At 32.3% G+C, this 23,608-nt stretch overlaps 2 protein-coding genes across 4 annotated transcripts; one reads left to right on the plus strand and one right to left on the minus strand.

Moving 5' to 3' along the window:
* Positions 1 to 1,128: 1,128 nt before the first annotated feature.
* On the minus strand, positions 1,129 to 10,274 carry VPS45 (vacuolar protein sorting 45). Of its 3 annotated transcripts, none has more exons than XM_029270259.2 (14): positions 10,141 to 10,274; positions 9,202 to 9,511; positions 8,377 to 8,578; positions 8,147 to 8,206; positions 7,498 to 7,725; positions 7,040 to 7,165; positions 6,865 to 6,945; positions 6,621 to 6,762; positions 6,308 to 6,486; positions 4,005 to 4,160; positions 3,597 to 3,704; positions 3,383 to 3,504; positions 2,117 to 2,251; positions 1,129 to 1,732 (listed from the first exon to the last, which is right to left on the minus strand). In XM_029270259.2, exons 3-14 carry the CDS (start codon positions 8,485 to 8,487, stop codon positions 1,675 to 1,677), a joined length of 1,506 nt encoding a protein of 501 aa, XP_029126092.1. In that variant the 5' UTR covers positions 8,488 to 8,578; positions 9,202 to 9,511; positions 10,141 to 10,274; the 3' UTR covers positions 1,129 to 1,674. The 3 variants fall into 3 exon arrangements, with proteins under 3 accessions (XP_029126092.1, XP_020207979.1, XP_029126091.1); XM_020352390.3 differs by having other exon boundaries at positions 2,117 to 2,248; positions 8,147 to 8,226; XM_029270258.2 differs by having other exon boundaries at positions 8,147 to 8,226.
* On the plus strand, positions 10,195 to 14,785 carry LOC109792948 (uncharacterized). Its single transcript, XM_020352395.3, has 5 exons — positions 10,195 to 10,459; positions 10,537 to 10,595; positions 10,672 to 10,847; positions 11,841 to 11,949; positions 14,357 to 14,785. Exons 1-5 carry the CDS (start codon positions 10,195 to 10,197, stop codon positions 14,663 to 14,665), a joined length of 918 nt encoding a protein of 305 aa, XP_020207984.1. The 3' UTR covers positions 14,666 to 14,785.
* The last annotated feature ends 8,823 nt before the right edge of the window (positions 14,786 to 23,608 follow it).

Here is a 23,608-nt window from a genome sequence, read left to right on the forward strand (position 1 = left end):
TAATGTATAATGATTAACAAAAAATACCTTGAGTTCTTTTCAACTAATACTATATACGTAATTTTGTAATTTTATTTGTGTTCCTTCAAGTCTTCAACTAATGGAACAAAATTGTATTTGCTTATTTTTAAATATTTAATCAAAAGGTTATGATTTAATATTTTTTTCTGATTTTTTTCTTATCTCAATAAATTTTAAATTAGAAAACCAAATAGGAAAATATAATTTTAGTGATGTTAAATAAGGTTATATTCAAAGTAATAAACTCTTATATTAAGTTTGCTGTCATTGTATATAAAATACATTTAGAGTAACAACTCACATATGTAATTATCGAGTATGTATATGGTAAGAAAAGTTATTTTATAAAAAAAATATTTCACATTAAAAAAAGTTGGATTAAATATATTTTATTTTTAATCTCTAAACAAATTTTATTTGGTAAGTAACAACTCAATTTTATTTTTAATTTTTGAACAAATTTTATTTGACTTTAGTCCTGAAAATAATTTTTTCTATGAACAAATGTTTTTGACATTAGGAACCAAATTATTAACCGAAGAAAAAATTTAAAGACTAAAATTGAAAATTAATAAAATTTGAAGGAGTAAAAATTTGTTCAAAGACTATAATCAAAATTTTACAAATAACTAAAAACATATAAAGTTTCTTTTACTATGTATAAAAGCTAGCTCTTTCTAATCATTAAAAATGAAAAAAAAAAATAATATTTTGAAATACTATGTGGCGTCCAACTGAAGGTGTCTCAATGGGATTCCTTTTTAACATCACGGGTCTTGGAATCGAATCTAAGACTGTTTAATGAAATATAACTCATTTCCACTCTAGAGCAGCGTACATTAATTACTTAATTTTAGGTTTTAATCTCATCATGATCACATTGTTTTAACATAATCCTACATGTTCCGCCACCGCACAAGTTTTTACCTGATGCATTTAAATATCTTTTTTCTAAGACCTTTACTATTGAGAAATTACTTTTAAATTTGAATTAAAAATGCAAGTTCGATCTAGACTCGATGAAAAGACAACAGCGTGAAATGAAAATAATAATATTATACCAGAAGTACTCTGATCTTTGCATGACATTCTCCAACACAAACAAAATGGCATTAACAAATGCATTGTATAATAAATGATATTAATCACATCTTAGTCTCACAGCCTGAACTTATTATGGATTCGTAAATCTACAAATGGAAGACATCTGTTGGTATACAAAAGAATGGACATTCATTACATGATTATACAAAATTGTTCTTTCATTAGCAAACGTGTCGATTAAACCATTTGACTTGATCAGCCAAAGTGATGACCAAAAATTACACAAAAAGGTTTCTTTCATTGTACCTATCTGTTCCGTTGTCTACTTTTTCCCCACGAACAAAAGAGAGGGGCGGATGGTTTGTCCTTGAAGTTCTCATACTTTTATCTCAAATGACATTCATCTGGAACGAACTAACTAGTACCTAACCTGTTAAATGGTTGATGATCGTCTTCTGCAGCAACAATGGATTGCGTTTGATTCCGCACATCAAGCTCCTTCTGCAACATCTTTTAATACATATACATGGGTTCAAAGCAGAAATCTCCAGCCTGAGGCTGTAAAAACTACATCTGGCCCTCAAGATGCAAAATATGGAAGGATAAACTTCAAAGACTGGAGCTAGAACGAGCTACCCTTTGAGCTTCTTCCAAGTCCTTTAAAAACCTGTAAATTCAAATAGAAAATGTTACCAAGTGCAGAACAAGTTGAATGTTTTTGCAGTTAACTAAAGCACCCTGAACCAATCAATTTACAACCAAATATAACTAAGGCATCAATATGTAAGACAGATTGAAGACCAACCCAATTAACTTTATCACCTAAACCTAGGGCAGCAACTCACATCAAGCAACATTTAAACTGACTAATTAGCCCAAACTATGGCTACTTTCAAGTTTCGCAATCAATACATTACACAAGACAATTGGAACCGTCAATTGACAAATTTGTATCGGTTTCTAGCAGGCCAAATTGAAAGCAAAATTGGATCCAACAAAAATGAACGTCTCCACTATTTAAATCCAAACTATCTGTATGACTTAATCATACCTTTTAGAATTAAGAACAGAAGAGCCACCAAGTATAAAACGAATGCCGGTATTGCTGGCATTTTGCATAGCAACAGACCTTGATTCCTCGTAAGTTGTTCCACCAACAATGAAGATTATCACATCCTGTGGCCTGCTTTTCATGCAGTCATCAACCACATAAATCAGATTATTCCATAATTCAATGATAACAATGGCTATTAGTAAAACTAAAAAACTTCTATTACACATGCACAATGTGTGTATAGGTCAAAAAGCCGTTTCATAGATGATCTATCAGGAGTCGGGACTCAGGATGTTGAACAGATACTAGACAGAAAACTGTGCACTGAAAATTCCAAACTCCTAAATAATCCTTTATAAAACACAGAGCATAAAAAAATTCAGATAGACCTGCAATACCATTATCATCAGATAACTAATCAAATTAAGAGTATATTTGGTACAAGCTTGAAGTGCTTTTGAAAATTGCTTTACTAAAAATAAGGAATATTTGCAGGTAGAAAAGTTTTCAAAAACGTTTCTAAGCTTATAAACAAAGAACTTCAAAAGTATAGTTTACTCTTGCAGCTGTTAGCCAAACACAAGACATTTAACAGATTACATAATTTACAGATTTGTGAATTCACCAAAAAAATATTACAGATTAGTGAGAGGGTATGAAAAGCATAGGGCATAGACCAAAAGCTGCAAGGGATAAAATCACATGATGTCAATGCTACCAATCACTTAAGTTATATACAGTAACAGCACAGATTAAGTTAAAAATATGCATGGATAAGCTGAACAGGATTAGTATTTGTCTTCCCTCCGAGACCTTAGCCACCAAGCTATTATGAGGTTCTGCACTATGAATAAAACTAACTAAAAGTATAAGAATTGTTGAAACCTGTACTCATCAAGTGTGTGAACCCACTATAAAAACTCAGGTAATAATGTGTCATCAAGACTGAAGATAGGTCACCTTGACTAATGTGTCCCCAAAGCAAAGCCTGTCCTACCCCATTACATGTTGAATTTCTGATGCAATTTATTACATAAATGGTGCCACATTATGTAGTAGACAATTGAAATTTGAAATATAATATTCTACATCAATTTGAAAAATATACAGTGCTAAAAACCTTGTTACCATTATTTTAAATATCACATTACAATGTAGTGGCATCACTAATTTGGATAGAAACCAAGTTACATGACTTAATCCAGAAATTCACAAATAAGATACAATGAACTGATGAAGAGATTATATTTAATAGCAACAAACCTTCCTTGTTGAAAGTGATTTCCAACAAACGGGTAGTCCACATCTCTCAACCTCCCTTTAACAATGCTTTCCATGATTTGAAACAGAAGTGGCTGGTGCTGGGTGTAAACATTCTCAACACCCTGAACCAAAACTCGGAAAGCAAGATTTTTTAAGATTGAAGACTTGGATCATCAAGGATATGGTATGATAATTGTAATATTTCTAGACATACCTTCAAACCACGAGCCATGTTACGGGCAATATTCATTAGATCTCGATTTCCAAAAAGATCACCTGTTCTCTTGTCAACACCAGCTTGCTTCAGAAGAAACTGGACAAGCTGTTGTGCCACAATAAAGATATGAATATCAGTAACCATATCAAAAACAACAGTGGCATCCATCTATATGTTGCTCTTAATTTAAATTTTAATCTAATTGAATGTAAATTTCTACTGAGAATCCAAAGCCAGTAATATGGAAAGACAATGGAACCCCAAATATCTTACCATCACCACTTAATTATCCAAGGATTGAAAGTTGAGTTCCCATAAGATTTAAGCAATAAGGACTGAAATTCATTCATTCATGCATGAGAAAAGTGTATTTCAGAAGGAAAGGAACAGTTTAAACTAATTTACCCCAGGTTTGTACTTGGCAGATCTGGAAGCCAGTTTGTTGAAGAGCTGCATTAATTGAACAGGGCTGTCTTTCTCATATCTTAAAGCATACAGCATGACCAACCGTAGTCGGTCCACATCTGATATGCTTTCATTGTTTAATAGATTTGTCACTGCCTGAAGAAGATTACATTAGAGACATAAATTATCACCTTTATGGTTTTAAAGCTTTCATCACTACACATAATAACAATTAACAAGGAAAAATAGAAAACATTTTTATGTGGAGGGACGAGGTTTTAATAATAAGACTTCTTTATATACAACATATTCTGTTATGTTATACACGGATTTTTTTGCCAAGTGAAAATAAAGATGAATATTATTAAATGATTCTTTACTCTTATACTTTACTGTTGATTGTTGCTTTTACTTTATATAATTGCTGGAAATTCAAATGTGACTGAAGAAATACCACGTTGAAAAACAACAGAGTATGTGAGTATGGAATAAGTGACAATAACTCGATTAATCAATGAAAATAGTAATTTCTGAGGAACACCGTATGAAGATTATGGATTCTTAGGATATCATATGAAGCTAAGAGAGTAGAATAATCACAAGAAGAATAACATATACATTCTAACAAATATCTGAACTGAAATGAAAAAAACTATTGTAGATTAATTTCGGATTTCTTGGAACTGCCCAAAGAAGTACAGAAACTAGTCACATGAGCAGAGCACAACAGAAACAAGTTACAATAAACATTGCAAAATTTGAAAGGATTTTCTTGTCCTAATAGATATAATTTTCCACTGTGTCAGTTATTATGCAGTAAGTAATAAACAAACTCCCAGTGGTATTATCCAAGTTAGTACTACTAACTAGTACAAGTAATACATTTCCCTAGTTTATTTAAGGTTAAATTAAACTGCTAGTCCTTACACTATCTAAAATTTTTGAAATAGATCCCTATACTTTAAAAACTTGTAATTAGGTCACTGAACTTATAAACATTTTGAGTCCGACTCCTCTAAAGTGAGAAGTGAACTTTAGAAGATAAAATACCCTTACAATCATTATTGATTAAGTAATAATGATTTAGATTGTGATAGATATCAAGTTCATGTATAACTATAACAAAATTTGAATAGTAACAATTTTAATCATCAATTTTCTAATCAGTGACTATTAGAGCACATTATCCTCAAATGTACTTCCCTTACTTTAGACGAGTCAATTCCAATCATTTTTAATTGAGTCCTTGGTCTAAGGTTCCATCAAAGTTAAATATTCTTAAACCCTATTATGGCTTTTAAAAGGGAAATAACCTATTTGAAGTTTATTAAATAGTTTAGGGACTAAGTTGCTAGGTTTAATTATTCAAAAGGTCCCTACAGTAAACTCTTTGAGATTTTTCATATAGTTACTTTTACTTTTAAAATACGTAACAGGGAACAAGAATATTCTGTCTAATTTTGACATAACCCTAGCCAAGGGACCCAATAAAAAAATATTTATAAGTTCCAGGTGCCCAATTACAAGTTTTTAATGTATAGGAATCTATTTAAAAACATCCAAATAATCCAGGGACTAACAGATTAATTTAACATTTATTTAATGGCCATCAAGAACTTTTCAAACTTGAGCACAAGCAAAGGAGAATGTTTCAATAAACTAAGACTATAGTTATCAATCTCACATAGCGGCACATAGCAGCTAACTCTGAAAATGCTATTGCGAGATAGCAGGATGCAGGGTGACCATTATTTTAAATATTATATTTATAATACAAACTAAATTACACATAAATACTCAAGAAAAACAGAACAAAAAACCAAAATTAAAGAAATTCATGATAAATGATAAGCTGCAGTTGACACACAATCACCATTAATCTAGGAGAAATTAAACATAGTAATAAAGTAAAAAAAAAAAAAAAAAATGATGGTGAAATGAATAGAAAAAGAGCATAACAAATGAGATAAAAGATTAGCATGATGTGAAGAAGATAGAATGAAACATAGGATAAAAAGTTGTCTTATAAAGCTTGAAGAAAGAGGTCAAAACGGAGGTAACTTTTTGTGGAATATTTCACCCAAAAGAAAAACAAACAGTAATGTTCAAGGGCTAAAATTGGGTTTTTGAAGCCCATATCAATGTAGCGCCACTTTAGCTCACATAAAGATGCAATTTAATTTTTGGCCCTTATTGCAGCCAATATGGTCGCTATTGAAAGCTGCTTTGCAATCCACCTATCCCACTCTAGCAACATTATTGCCCACTATTGAATACTATGATTAAGACTATATACTATATACCTCAAAAGCAGCTCCTTGCCCTCCATTGCAAGCCAACTCCTGTTCTGTTTGTGAAACTGACATAAGTTTCCGCTCTTCAACTATCTTGCTCATTTCAGTTACTAAAGTCACATGTTTTGTCACATTTCCGTGCATTTTTCTGTACTCGGGGTAATTGTCAACAAATTTGGCCATGTCCTCTGCCAAGAGGCAAATCATAAAATCAGTGAATTTTATACTATGCCACCAGGTATGATTAAGTTTCTATCATTGTAATATTAACAGGTGAAATAAATTTATTACTCTGATTTGTGAGAGAATAAAAAATACAAACCTATTGTTTGGATGTTTTGGCTACTTTTTGACACTTGCTGAAATTCATCAACCATCCGCTTGATATTCATACCTATGTCTCCAAAATTCTCATACATGTTTGTTTTGAAAAAGGAATCTTGTTCTGATGACAACACAACCTCCTGTAACAAGAAATAGCAAAAACATTGATTTTTTAATGAGCACAAAATCTATACTGCTATACACTTATGACATAATTACCCAGTTTAAGAAATGTATCCAACCTCCTGATCCTTTGGAATTTTACCAATGGATTTTAAGTCAACTTTGTTATCTTGGATTCCTATTAGTTCATGAACCATAGCCTGTACAGTAAATATACCATAAATGAGCATTACTTACATGAGTAAATAACTTATCAGATTATAAGCACTAGACTTGTGTTAATCTCACAGATACCTGATAGGTCCATTGATTTAGCAATGGGGTTACAGGATCATCCCTCCTGTCAATCACCAACAACAATGGAGCAACTTCCATTCGCCTAAAATCAAAAAGACCACTTTCCTCTTGGTACATAAGTTTCTGTTCAAGCCCAGTAATGTGAATTAGTTTTCACTATGTATGCCAGAACAATCTCTATTCGCTAATGATAAATATGACACACTGTGAAACACACATTGCCAGAATGCCAGCCAAAAGAGTATATGGATTGACTATGTGTTACAGAAGTATGCATGTGCTCAAAGAAAAGCTCTATCTGATTCAGAATTATATAAATGATGAAGATGTAAAAGCTTGCATTCAATGCAGAAACTAGTAACTACATTGCTACAATGCATATACAATTATTTAACATAAACAAAAAAAAAAAAATGCAGTGAGTTAGAAAAATTATTTTGAACACTTGAACTCACAGATGCTTCCTGTGCTATCCTTTTTGCAATGTCAGATGTCCTTTGATATCTAATTACTGGTCTTCGTTTTAATGCCAAAAAAACAGCTGCAAGACCATCAACAACCCGATCACAGAAGCGCTGCACTGTTGTAGGATCTATCACAGCTGGGAGCATATATATGTAATGTGAAGGCACGTGCAAAGTGAAATGATAAGGATCAATGGCAACAAAGTCTGCATAGAACTCCTGGATGATCAGGACAACAACTGTGTCAATATTAAACTTTGCAACACAAACCCCAGCATTTGAGATTGCAATTTGCAACACAGAGGGTTGGGGGGCAGTTCAGGTTTCATGCTCAACACAGTGTGGAATCATTTGTCGATAAAGAACCAGATGGTGAATATGAAATCTACGCAATTGTTGGAGGAATAAGAAAGAAGCAGATATCCTTCCATCCAGGACTTTTTCATGAAAACTTATAATATTTTTAGAGTACTATGAAATGATTTGTAATTTTCTTATCAATTTTAAAACGAATTCTAAGACAAGCACCTATCGCCACAAAATTATTATCACAGTTCAAAAAAACATGAAATGGTTATAGCAAAGTAGTCCAAAGGGGGAGAAATAAATTATACAGTACAGTGCACACATAAACAGCTACCTGAACTTGTTGGACAATTTCCTGTTCATCTGAATCAGCAAGTAAGTGAATCTGAGTGTCCTTCAATATGTTGGAGAAAACTGTAATTTCAGAATGGATTCACAAAGTGTCTTCAAATCAATGGGAGAAAATTACTAACCAACAAGGGGAAATTATAAATTAAATTCTAAAGGGTGGATTGCTGTATACTGTATAGCTTATCTAAGATTCAAGCAAAAATTTAAACATACATAGGTGATACTCTCCAAATCTGGGACTAGCCAGCTGGCGGCGCAAAAGCTGGATATTCTCTGATGTAGGTCGAAGGAAATAAATGGCCTTGAGATGTGACATTGATTCATTTGACTTGGAAATAGAATCTACCAACTCTACCAAAAACACTTCTTTCTGAAGAAGCTCTGACTGTGAATACACAACACTCACAATACCAACCTGCATCAATGTTACAAAAACGTGGACTCAACATCATAAGATCATGTTCCTCCTTAACAAGCATAAGCAAATAAATTCTACAAACCAAGTACCTTCGACATGTTGACTTATGGTTTTTACGAACTAAAACAAAATAGTATAAGCCAAGCCATAACTCCTTATTGACTTGGCTATAAAACCACAGGTAATGACTTTACAGAAACATATCAACATTATAACTTATTATTATTAGCATAATTTCAAAAGAGGCCAATATCATAATAATCGATCAAACTATTATAATTGTCAAATGCATGGTGCCTCAAATTTTTGTTTCCCTCGAAACAAAAATGAAAAATACGTATATTGATATGATGCTGAGCCTCACCGTCACTGCACGGTGGTCCCAAACCTACAAATAGATAATTCGAACTACACGAGTGGCACTTAATTGTACATAATTCAGAGTGAAAATTGAAAAGAAAAAATATATATAAATAAATAAGTACGAAAAATCGATCCATCTGTGGGCAAACAAGGTATCATTTTATTGAAAAGAAAAATAAATAAATAAAATGATTAGTCGACATTTTGATCGGGTTTATGGACATTGTGGAAGATCGTTGAGGGAAATTGCAGCGTACCGTCTGAGAATCGAGGATGAGAACCTTCATGCCGGAGATGTCGTGTAAGATGCGGTTGATGTAATCACGCGCAGAGGATGTGAGCACCATCTTACGTGAAGATGAATCGTTCAACTGCAGTGAAGGCAAATAAGGAGCAGGGATTCGGACTTCGCAATTCACAATTCAGATCCACGACCAACCTGCACCACGAGCTCTTCGCTTCAACGCACCGTTTTAGAAGTTGCTTCTTGTCTTTATGCCAACTTTTATTGCAACTCCTTAACTCCTTTGCTTACCTTTTTTTTTAATATATAAAAAAGATACTCACCTGTATAATATTAAAAAAAATAAAAATAAAATAAAAAATTACTTATAAAAAGTAATTATTAAAAAATAAATAAAAAATTAAATGATCCATATATTTAAAAATAAAAATTAAATAATAAAAGTATATTAATTTAATTTGTATTATGATTAATTTATTAATTTTAAGTTCTTAAATTTGATATAAAAAAATATTTTTTCTAATTTTTTTAAAATAAAAAGATATAATGATCTAAAAATTGTAAAAAGTAAAGTAATTACTAAAAAGAATATCTCCTTTATATATTAGTATAGATACACACTAGTATAGTATACTAGTATTATTAGTATATGGATAAAATTGTGCTGTTAATTACTTAATTATTTCAAGATTTTCACTTAAATAAAAAATTGTTTTATTCACACTGTAATAAAGTGTTTATAAAAAAGAAAGAGAGAAAAAAATTATGAAATTCAGTTTGGAGCTTTCACTTTTTTTTTTTACCATATAACTTCTTCAAGAATTTAGTATTTTTTTTTTTTTTTACATAAACTTATTTACAGAAGCCCTAACTTTCCTTCTATAAAGGAATGCGATTGGACATGTGGGCTTGGGCCCGTTGAGCCCAAAGCCGAAGGAGGTATTTTGGTTACCTGTTGTAGAGAGCTTTTGCAGTTTTGCCCTTGCACTGGTTTTGTTGGAGCGAAATGGATTTGATTAAGGTTTGGAGATTGAGCCCCTGCGTAAGTGTAATTCCCTCACCACCACTTATCACTATCACTCCGAGTAGAATTCGCTTCTTCTCTGCCTCTGCAACAAATTTCTCCTTTCAGTTTTCTACATCTCCCTGCACTCCCATTCCACGTGGCAGAAGGAGAGACTCTGATTCAGAGCCCGTTCTAGAACCCTCCATTGTCCAAGAGCTATCATTCGACGACGAAGAAGAAGACTTCCTCGACGAATTTCAGTACGGTACAACTGCGCTCATTCTCTCGCTTTTCATTCTTTTTCTCTCTTCTCGAACTTCCCGTTGGAGTTCTCGATTGCAGAGGATGAAGACGACGGCGACGAGTACTACGACGGAGAAGAGGAGGCTGGTGTGCCTTATGTAGGTTTTGTTGCAAAATTAGATTCGTGTGTGTGTGTGTTTTGTGGAATATGATATGATTTTGCGTGTTTCGAAGGCAGGTGATGGCGGCGCAGGTGGTGGAATCTCCCTCGCCGGGACATGGTGGGATAAAAAAGCACTAGCCATTGCTAAAGAGGTTACTCTCTCTTTTGATGGCGAATTGCAAATTTATGCTTTTAAAACATTGGTCAACGCCACCATTCAAGTGCGCATTGAGAACCTTTCTAAAAAGTGAGTAACATATTAGCAGTAATAGTAGCATGAAAATAATGAAATAATAGATAAGGTGCTATGTATTGTTATATTTTACTTTAGAGCCCCAAAAAAGAGGTGGGGAGCTAAAACTGATGCAGGCATGCCGCCAATTTTGACTTTGTGCTGATTTAATCAAATTTAACGGACCAACTTAAGTAACATGCAAACATGGGCTACCAGCCCACCATAGACGGACAGTCAGATTTAATTTCAGAAATGGTTATTATGAGCATTGTAAGGGGTGAATAAAAAGGTTTCCTTCAGTTAGCAGAAATGTTATATTGAGGTCTATCCTATTCTTTGGTTCACTTGCTACTTTTATTCATGTACTTATTCTGAGGCTTATTTCTTAGTGGTATACGTAGATAGGGTGTTAGGCCAAATTTCAGAATTTGGAACCATTTGATCAGGATGTCGGGAATTGCTGCAATTTTATCTGTAAAGAAAATCTATAGAAACAGGAAATGTTAAAGTTGAATGTAGTTCATTGGTACTACTATTTACTATTTCTATCCCCCTTAAGAAAACAAAGAGGCCTTTTACTTATATAGTTTGGGGAGTGTAGAGTTTGTCGAAATTAACATACTACTGTCCTTTTGCATCTTTTCTCCCGAAGAAGGAAGCAAGATATTTATGATTATACCACTAGTTTCCAAGTTTATTAGATTGATGTCGAGTGCGTGATTTCTTACACTTTCTGAATGTAAACCTTTTTTCATGACCTGTAATAGGACTTTTCAGCTTACAGTTAAAAGCAGCAAATGGTATCCCTATCTATGCATATTACTAAATGAATGAATTCTTGGCTTTTAACTACCACCACTAACCAAGTATCAATAATCTGCATCATTTTGTGTTGCACATAATGCAGTTTGTGGCTTGAATTATTATTACATTTCTGCATGAACTGCAGCTGAACTTGCTGTTATAGTGGATCTCTAGCTTAATTGTTGAGTTCTTCTGCTATAGGTCTGGTTCCCCCAGCATGGAAGATATTGAAGCATTCTCTGCAACATACAGAGCAAAATTGGATGAAGCAGAACTTGCCAAATTTGTTCCCGACAATATATGTTTGGAGGTAACATTTCAAGTATCTGATTGCCATTTTGTCTTGCCTTGTCTTGGGTACATATAACTCGATACCATCCTCTGAACAATATTTGTAAGTGCAAATTATGAAGTATTCTTTTGTCCTGCTAGTTTCACTTGTGACTTAATCAAATCTGTGACACCCTTACTACCTCAACACATATATAAATATTAATCATATAAATAAACTAAAGAATAAAATTTTTAACGTTGGTAAAAGGGTTCACATAAAACCTTCATATTCATTTATCAATAACCAACATAATAATTGAAAATAAAACTTGAAAGTTTACAAATTGTTTTCAAAATCATATTTACAATTCCAAATCCATATAAAATCTATGTCCTAAAAATCCTCTGCCCCGATGTCACAATATCAGAGCATACCCACAATTCAACTGTTGGCATTCTACTCGTAGCCGGATCTTCCTCACTTAAAACATCCACAATTTATACGGTGAGAAAAGAAAATATCTATATGCAAAGTACATTCAACCAAATCATAATGAAATCTCATCATAATTCATATATATAAGCATGTATCATAATTTATCAATCCATCACCATCCACACAATTTTACGATTAACAATATCATTTCCACATCCATAATTCAAGTCAATCTTACAATTAACACTATACCAAGACCTCGCCAAATCTGACACAAGTGATACGGGTTATCAGTACAAGAATTCACACTCGCATCTTATTCACATTCCACATATCTCATTTCACATCCATATCTCAATCCATCACAATTCACACCAATCATACAATTAACACTATGCCAAGGCCACGCCACAACTGACACAAGTGATACGGGTTAATTGCCTCACTCATCCCACACCATGCCAGGGTTACGCCTTCCCTGTAGCATCACTTACCCAGGGGCCGTGCCATCCCTAGTCATTGATATGAGGCACCACAATCACATCGAAATCCACACAATCTCTTGCAATTAACCCTATGTCAGGGCTGCCATAATCGACATAAGTGGTGTGTGTTAACTGTCTTACTCATCCCACACCATGCTAAGGTCACGCCCTCCCTGTAGCACCACCTACCCAGGGGCCGTGCCATCCCTTGTCATTAGTGTGAGGAAACACATCGCAATCACATTCTTAATTATGTCCATACATCTCATCTCATATCACGATTCCATATCACATACACAATTCCATATCACATACACAACAGATAAGTCTAACAAAATAAGGATTTACACATCCCTCAAGCAATTCACATTTAAATCATCAATTCTTATTAAATAATATAATAACATTCATAAATTAATATAATAAACAATAGAATTATCAATTTAATATAATTTTAACATAAACAGTAAAATCCCCAATTGTTCCAAAACCTGGCTCACAGACATTTTTCTACAATTTCGTTCTCTCTCCCAGATCATCATTCTTACAAATTATTAGCATATTTATAATCCTCAACATATACAAAATCTAATGGGATCATCAATTCCTCAAACAGAAATCATCCAATTTTTCACAACCTAACTTACAGGCACTTTCCTATAATTTCGTTCTCTCTTCCAGAGCATCATTTTTACAAATAAATCATATATTCGTAGTCTTAAAGATATATAGAATCACATAAGACAATTAATTTTCCAAACAGAAATAATTATAAATTACTCATAACCCTAAGGGCTCTTCCTCTACCTAATTCTCTCATGTAACTCTACATATAAATAATCCCTTTTTTCCCATACCTGGATAAATAGGAATTAGGGCAGAACCTCCTCCTCCTCTAGATTCCTCTTGGTCTTCAGAAAGAAGGAGAGGAAAAGAAGAGAGAACAGAAGAGAAGAAAGAATGAGAATGAGAGGTGTGTGAAAAATGAGAAGTGAAGCCCCCTATTTATAGGAATTCTGGCTCACCTACCACTACGGCCCGTTCTAAAAGCGGAACGGCCCGTTCTGGGCCCTTCAAACCTACGTAAATTTCTCAACTGGAACGGCCCGTTCTAAAACCAGAACGGCTCGTTCTCAATCCCAGCAGAACGGCCCGTTCCAGTTTCAGAACGGCCCATTCTCCAAACCAGAACGGGCCGTTCTCCAACCGGAACGGCCCGTTCTCAACTACGTTTTTAAGCAAATTCTTTATTCCGGAACGGCCCGTTTCACTTTTGAAATGGCCCGTTCCAGGCAACGAATTGGGCCCAAGGCCCAGTGAAAATTGGGCTGTTACAAAATCCACAACCAGCTATGAATAATGTTTTTTATATTTTGGAACAATGAATTGTGTGTTCTTATGGGACCAAAGTTATGTTTTTCCCTCTAGATTTTGAAAGATGATGAATGCAAAGGATTGAAATTTTGATCATCTATGTTTCATATTATTGGCTCTATTAGCGTTTATCTAATGTGTTCATTCAGGTGTCATCTCCTGGTGTTGAAAGAATAGTTCGGATTCCAGATGACCTAGATCGATTCAAGGACCGACCTATGTATGTGAAATATGTCATTAATGATGATTCAAATAATCCAGCTGCAGAAAGTGATGGTGTCTTCAGGCTTGAATCTTTTGACATGGAAACGAAATATTGCAGCTGGGGTTTAGCAGATGTGAAAGTCAACAGACAGAAAGCAGGGAAAGGAAGACCACTGAATAAAAAACAAAGAGAGTGGCGTTTAAGCACTCCATTTGATTCCTTACGTTTTGTACGGTTGCACTCTGATATTTAAATTATTTATTTTGCCCGAAAGTTGATGACTAGATTTCATCATTCGTATGTATACGTCTGTGTATGTTCATTGTATACGCATATAAAGAACTGCAATAGTAGATAGTTAGAACAATTAACAGATACGGTACTAGTTCAATCTTAAAACTATTTACTTCATGGGAAATATAGAAGAGAAAACCAATTATTATGAGATGCGGAGACTATAGCCAAACATCTCTAAGGGATGTATTTGTGACATTGTTTGCAATTTTACCACAAGGGTGTGATCGACAATGAGATTTTGGAGGAAAAGAGAAAGAAAGACATTTTTTTTAACTATCTATAATTTATATTTATCTATCTTTAACTATTATAAAAGAATATATTCTTGGAACTATCTATTTAGTTTCTACTTTTCTTGGAGTCTTGGAGACAGTTATATTTTCAAACAACTATAAAGAATAATATGTAATCACATAAAAAATTGTAATCACTTATTTATTTATATTTTTTAATAGAAATATTACTAGTAACTATAATATATATACATAAGAAAGGGGTTAAATGTAACACTTTCATGCAACTAGAGACAAATTTTGACATCTAATCTTATTTATTTATTTTTATCTAATATGAAAATTATTATCAATTTCAACATATTTAATCTATCATTATTATCTTTATTATTATAATTATCATCATCATTATTGTAAAGAATGACCAAAGATCTGTGAGACTCTCTTAACTGAAAGGTTACAAAAGCAATTAAAATAATTGTTTATTATATGTTGTACAATTTTATAAAGTTTTGTTTTGATCCTAGCTAACTTAAGGGTTAAGGATCATAGACTATAACATTTTTTTCCCTAGGCTATAATCTATGATCCTTAACCCTTAAGTTAGCTAGGATCAAAACAAAACTTTATAAAATTGTACAACATATAATAAACAATTATTTTAATTGTTATTGTAACCTTTAAAGTTGTTATTGTTATTACTAGACAATAAAACTTAATCAATACCATGAATGAGCAAGTAATAGAGGGAGGCCTAGAGAGAGCCACCATACAAGAAATTGACAATCTCAATAAGAGTACGAAATAAAAAGCAAAAGAAAAGATGATGAAGATGATGTTGATGGATCTAGTTTTGTAAATACTTTATTCACTGGTATTTCTTTTGCTAGAATAAATAATTCTCATTTGGAGAAATTGGTTACACCCAATAGATACTTTATCAATTGTGGTGGTATTGAGAACAAGCCTAATAAAGTTTTTGATAAGGATAAAGGCAAGTTTTTTTAAAATCCAAGTTTTTGATGAGGAATTTCTTAGCTAGTGCTAATATGGAATGGGGCCCTCGTTATTAAACTTTGGGGAAGAGAGTCCACTTTTCGAATCATTGAAAATAAACTTAAGAAAGAATAGACCTTAAAGGAAAAAAATCAACATTATTGACCTCCTTGATGGTTTCTACTTGGTTTAGTTCGAGGAAAAAATCAAAAGCCCTTGAAAAATTGTTGACCACTACTTGTTGGTGTAAAGATAGAGACTGGACTTCTCAATATCTACTGATATAGAGAAGAAGAAGGTCAACTAGGTTCATATTCTGAACTTGCCCATGGAACTTTCTAGTGAAGTCTTCCTCTCTCGTCTGGGTAATGCATTGGGGATCATGCTAAAGGTTGATAATGTTACATCTACACACTCTATAGGGTAATTCACTTGATTTTGTGTGGAAATAGATTTAGAGAAGCCTCTCGTACCCAAAGTATGTGTTAGAGGACAATCCCTTAACTTGGAACACGAAGGCTTGCACCTTGTTTGCTTTTCTTGTGGTAAATATGGCCACAAGCAAGATGTTTGTCCCCACATTATTATCACCCTTAATGTCACCTTGGAAGGAGTGGAAGTTCAAACAAATAGGAAGATAATTCCTAATGTAAGCATAATGACAATGAAAGACATGTCCATGACCACAAAGGAATCTGAAACAATCACCAAGCTTGACATGGTTAGTATAAAACATGATCCTATAGATGATTGTAAAAAAGGTTGTATATATCTAACAACCAGGATGGTGTCTCATTTGGCCCATGGATGCTAGTGGAAAGGAAGCACAATAAACACACTAAAAATAAGCAACCAACCTATAGCAATTCTCTAAAAGTTTTCTCGAATCTTCAAACCAAGGTTGTCTCAATTAAGAAAAAAAAAAGCCTACTATCACTTTTGCTGCCCACCATGTTGATAGTGCTAGTAGTAGGCATGGACCAATGGTGTTGATGGAGATGATGTTGATGGGTCTAGTTTTGGAAATTCTTTATTCAATGGTGTTTCTTTTGCTAGAATAAATAATTCTTATTTGGAGAATTTGGTTACACCCAATAGATACTTTATCAATTGTGGTGGTATTGAGAACAATGATCTATGAATATAATATTTTTTAGACAAGCCTAATAAAGTTTTGATAAGGATAAAGGCAAGTTTTTTGAAATCCAAGTTTTGATGAGGAATTTCTTGGCTAGTGCCAATATGGAATGGGGCCCTAGTCATTAAAATTTGGGGAAGAGAGTCCACTTTCGAATCATTAAAAATAAACTTAAGAAAGAATAGGCCTTAAAGGAAAAAAATCAACATTATTGACCTCCTTGATGGTTTCTACTTGGTTTAGTTCGAGGAAAAAATCAAAGGCCCTTGAAAAATTGTTGACCACTACTTGTTGGTGTAAAGATGGAGACTGGACTTCTCAATATCTACTGATATGGAGAAGAAGATGGTCATCTAGGTGCAGATTCCGAACTTGCCCATGGAACTTTCTAGCGAAGTCTTCCTCTCCCGTCTGGGTAATGCATTGGGGATCATGCTAAAGGTTGATAATGTTACATCTACACACTCTAGAAGGTAATTTACTTGATTTTATGTGGAAATAGATCTAGAGAAGCCTTTCATACCCAAAGTATATGTTAGAGGACAACCCCTTAACTTGGAATACGAAGGCTTGCACCTTGTTTGCTTTTCTTGTGGTAAATATGACCACAAGCAAGATGTTTGTCCCCCACATTATTATCACCCTTAATGTCACCTTGGAAGGAGTGGAAGTTCAAACAGATAGGAAGACAATTCCTAATGTAAGCACAATGACAATGAGAAAACATGTCCATGACCACAAAGGAATTTGAAACAATCACCAAGGTTGACATGGTTAGTATAAAACTTGATCTTATAGATGATTGTAATAAAGGTTGTATCTAATAGCCAGGATGGTGCCTCATATGGCCCATGGATGCTAGCGGAAAGGAAGCATAATAAACACACTAAAAATAAGCAACCAACCTATAGCAATTCTCCAAAAATTTTCTTGAATCTTCAAACCAAAGTTGTCTCAAGTAAGAAAAAAAAGCCTAGTATCATTTTTGCCACCCACCATGTTGATAGTGCTGGTAGTAGGCATGGACCAAGCAAAGATAAGGTGTGTAACCAACAAGGTGAGAAGAATCCCCAAACATCAAAGAAGCCAACCATCACTCCTCTGAGGGGCCGAATCCACAACTTTTAAGAAAAAATTAGACTGCATGCATGTGACAAAATTTGACAAAGGTAAAGTAACAACAATTATTTTCTTTTCATCCAAAGCTTTTTATCAAAAAGATGTCGTCACCCTTTCTTCGAACATAATGAATTTGCAAATCTCTAGTCATATTGTGTTCCTTAATATGGATGAGATATTTACCTCCCTCAAGCAAAGGGGTTCTACTATTGATGACAAACTATAACCTTCTAACTAAAAAGATCTAAGTAATCTGACAATGTTGAGTGAGGAAACCACTAAGTATATAGAGGTTATTTCACCAAAATTATAGTTGGATAGTCTTATATTGTCAAGCCCAATGGAAGTTCCTACTAAAAAAGCTTTGGACATGGAGCTATGTCTTGTACAAAAGAATTCAATGTTGATAAGTGTCGATTTTATTTAAATGACTTGACTCTTTTGACACTTATTTAACTAGTTTTAAGGGGAAATTTATTTTTAATCCCTAAAATATTAGAAGAATCAAAAAGGTGTATAAATTAGTTACATTCTTAAGAGTTGATGAATTTTTTACTCATGAACCTTTGTTTTTGCTTGCAAACTGAATGAAGTCCCAAGATTTCAAAAATCTCTTAAATCAACTTAGTCGATTTACAAGGGCTAAGAAAATTAGGGATAGAAAGCAACATTGGCAACAAAGCCAAATCTACCCAACCATTTGAAATTGGCTAAGCAAATTTGGTTTAGAAGGGGTGAGAAATTTTGATTCTCAGGGGTTCAACAGATTTGTAAGGGCTCAACTGATGGAGATTCCTTCACCTTGAAGAATTCACCAATTTGTTTAGCGTTTGGAAAAAGGCCAAGTGGATTTGTTCTTTCCTACCTACTTTTCTTTAATTGTTGGACATATTTAAGGGAAGAAAAGAGAGAAAAATAGATTATTCAAAACACAGAGTGAACAAGAACATAGCTAAAGGAAGAAACTCCAAGAGTCATTTGGGTACAAGGATTTCTTCTTCTTTTGAATCAAATCAACAAATGATTTTAAATGTTAGGAATAGATTTAGAATTGTTAGTTAAATAGATTCTCAAACTTATGCAAGGATTTTAATTTGATAAACTGAGGAATCATTTATTAAATTAGAACCCTAAAACTTCTAAAAATAAGGAATTGATTTAGAATGACCTTAGAAAATTCAATAACATTAAGTCGTAGAATTCATATATAAATAATCTTAGGAGAACATATAAATAAGATAGGTGAAATTCAATCTCAATAACTTCTCTCACTATTATCTTTGAACTTTACATTTGCTCACCATTGTTATTTTCTTTACTATTTTAATTTTGAAATGCAAAATAATATGTTTATATTCAATTGTAAATCTTTTTATTTCAATTTTTAATTAAAATATTAAAAATTACAAAATATGTTCTAAATCCTTGTGAATCAACGATTTATACTTCATTTATATTATAGTAGACTTGTTGCACTTGTTAGAAAAATCTGAACAATTGTCTCTGCTAATTCTAGGCCTCTAGGGAATAAATCTCTCAACCCATCTTTATAAATTTTATCAATTGAAAATGTAGGGGAACAAGTGATATAGGTTTCCCAAATCTCATTAAAATTAAATATTTAAATAATTATTAAGTATAAAAAAATTGACCCATCTTTAATAGGTTTATCCATATTTAGTTATTGTCACTAATATTATTATATAAAAATAAAATAAAAGATAAATAGAGGGTGGATATTAGTAGTATATATATATATATTATTTTATATGAATTACATATGTATTCGCCCGTATTATTTTGCGGAGCCGAATTCTCTACCGTTTCAAAAGAAACCGCATTCGGTGCTGGATCTTACCATTAAATACAATAAATTTAAGTTTTAATTTATGATGTAATGAGGAAAAAAAATTGAAAAATGATATTTATGCCGTTTAGCTTATAACTGCATAGGATGAAAATTCATCATGTTGGAGAAGTGGCATAATTGCCAATTTGAACAAAGAGGTCATTTTGCTTTGAATGTTCTTTTGACTTTAAATGTAGAAAAGTACCATTGCTGACAATGATGCACTTAAATGTTAAATCTTTCTTGCCAGACACAACACGATGAGTTTGAAGTCACTTGATCCAGTTTTTAGAATCAGGCCCTGAACGGTAACCCCTTGCAAAAAGCCTAAAACTAATGGTCGATTATATTGAGGAAACATACAATTTTTTTCTTCTAAAAAACATACCATTCTTTTTTCCTTAGCTCCAATGTTTATTATATATCTTCATTTTTTTTAGTATGCTGATTTTTTTTTTCATTTTTGAATAATCTTTTTTAAATGAAACGTATAATTTCAAACTAGTGATATATAACTAAGTATAACTAATTTTATAAATTAGAAAACTTAAAAAATACATATGATATATTATAAAATAATTAATTGAGATTTGTAACTAATAGTACTATATCAATTTAGTACTATTACCAAACTGATCATGAGTGTTGTGTGACACATTTTTTCTCAAGTGTTGTGTGACACATTTTTCCTTTTCTCAACATGTTATATTTTATATTTAAAGCAAAGATTTGAAACACATATACCAACTAATATTAATTATTGCATGTATTACAAGTTACAAAGTTGGTTTTGTGAATTTGAGCCCCGCGCATGTTTGAAAAGTTATAAAGTATTTTGCTTCCCCTTTTGTGAAACGCGGCCAGTAAAGTAGCAACCTTAAACAAAACCATGGCACAGTTAGTGATGAGACGCAGAAAGTGAGAGACGGCGAGATTGCAGTAGTTGCGCTGTTTGCGCCTTCCAAAACAAGGAATAACATCACTCTTCCTTTTTTACCTTTCTCTTTCACTCTCTATTCTCTAATTGGAGGATGGCATTGGCATCACAAACAACCCCTAAACCCATATAGGTCCAAAAGAAGATACCAATTTTCTGTTTGTTTTTTTATCTTAACATGTTTGGAACATTTTGTATTTTTGTTTACAGTTGGTGAAAGTGTCTAGTGTTAGCATATCTACATCCTTAGTCCTATGGCTCCCCACTATGCTACATTCTTGGCTGTCTCTCTGTTTTTGGCACAATAAGATATATATTCCTTGCATTTAAATGATGTGTTGCAATGCCACATTAACCATTAAATTCCAAGTTTATGCCCATGCTTAATTTATTTTTTGTTTTCGAGTTAATATCAATATGATATATTTATCTAATAAAGAGAAAATTATTAGGTAATATGAAATGTTTGTGCCTTTTTGAATTTCAAAAACATATTATATTAGAGTGGGTATATCTTGAAACAATGTAGTGATAGAGAGTGTTGTTAATCAATCCAATGATATCATTATCACATTATTTATTTATTTATTGCAATTGGTAACATAAATTTATATATATATATATATATATATATATTTTTTTTTTTCTATTGTTGCATAGCTTATTGTGAGAAGACTTTTTTTTTGTCACCATGAGTCTCAGTGACATTATTATTTATTTATTTCAACATGATTTGCAAATATTTAAAATGTATCTCGCTGTTACTTTTAGGAAAAATTTTAATATTTTATACTTTCAAAGATGAAAGTGATAATGACATATATTTTCAGAGATCTAAATGATATTTTATCCTTTTAATTATAATAACAAAAAGTAATATATAAATTAAATACACATAAATTTAATATTTTTACTAAAAACCCGTAAATTCAAAATATAAATTTAAACAACAATTGAATAATTTTTTTATTAGTTAAATAAATAAATAAAATCAAACAAAAATGTTAAAAAGTAAAAATCTAAAAGAAAGATTCCGCAAGTGAGAAAAGCTCCACATATTAACTAAATAAATAAAATTGTTTTAATTAATTAAATAAATATAAATTACAAAAAAAATTAAAAATGATTTTCGTATGTGACAATTGTAACATCCCATTTTTCATAAAATATAATATAAATATTTAAATAATAATTTTGATATTTTTATTTTAATTGAGTTGTTTAATATTTATTTTAATTATTTGATATGTTTTGAAATATATTATACGATGTTTTAATTAAAGGTTATAATTAAATATTTTGTTTAAATTAATTGAGAAGAAGAAATTAGTAATTATAGTTATCTCTTTTAATTAAAGGGTCAATGAGTAATTTTGTTTTTAAAAGGAGAAATTCTTATCAATTTTTCATTTTATACTCTACACTTTTTTACGCTTACACGTGTCATAGTTTGAAAAATTGAAAGAGAAGAAAATTACCTTGGATTCGTGCAACTATCTTCTTTTACTTACCAAAATAAGTAGAGAAGTGAGTAGTCTCGTTTTGAACGTGTGATGTATGTTGATTGTTGAGTAATAAGATTGACCCTTAATTCCTTCTTTTTTACTTGTATGAAAGAAGTTTTTTCAATTGATTATATTATGTGTGATTTTGGTCTTTTCTATAATTCCTCACTATTTCCAATTGAACCTATAATTATAAATTTTGAATTGCTCATGAATTTTTAGAGAAATTAAAAAAGATAAATATTTTAATTATATGAGTAACAATCAGTATAATTATGTTCATGTATGTAAATGTATTGAATCAAGCACATAATCTAGTTGGTTTCATTAATGTTATTGTAGATGATTGTATTTTTATGCCTGTTGTTTCTCTCTTGTGCCAGAAGGGATGTTTATGTATTACAATTTTGATAAAGAAATCACCATGAAAATATCATGAAAGAAACTTTCTTGAAGAAGAATGTGAAATCAAAAATATATTGAAAAAGCTCTGTTTAACAATGATCAACTACAAGTATATATAGTTACAGCAATACAAGAGAAAAATAAACTATGACTAACTAACCTCCTAACCTCCTAACTGAATTGAAAAATACAAATAAAAAAACAGAATAAGAAAATAGAATAAGTTAAGTCATCATGACACCCTCCCTCAAGCTTGGAGTGGTAAAGTTTGAAAGTCCAAGCTTGCACACAAAATCCTGGAACATTTTTGGTAAAAGAGGCTTAGTTAAAATGTCAGCAAGCTGTTCAGATGAAGTGATTGGAGCTAGATGAATAAATCCTGCTTGAACTTGATCTCTGACAGTGTGGCAATCAATTTCCACATGCTTAGTTCTTTCGTGGAATACAGGGTTAGCAGCAATGTACAAGGCCGACTGATTATCACAAAACAGAGATATTGGAATGAGATCTTGCAGTTGAAAGTCTGTCAACAGCTTATGAAGCCATTGAGCTTCACAAACTCCTAATGCTAAGGCTCGATATTCAGCTTCAGATGAAGATCTAGACACCACATTTTGTTTCTTGCTTTTCCAAGAAACTAACGCATTGCCCAGAAAAAAACAGAAGCCTGAAATGGATCTCCTTGAATCAGGACAAGTGGCCCAGTCTGAATCTGTA

The sequence above is a fragment of the Cajanus cajan genome, chromosome 6 (assembly GCF_000230855.2).
Source record: "Cajanus cajan strain Asha chromosome 6, NIPB_CcT2T_4, whole genome shotgun sequence".
Taxonomy (NCBI): domain Eukaryota; kingdom Viridiplantae; phylum Streptophyta; class Magnoliopsida; order Fabales; family Fabaceae; genus Cajanus; species Cajanus cajan.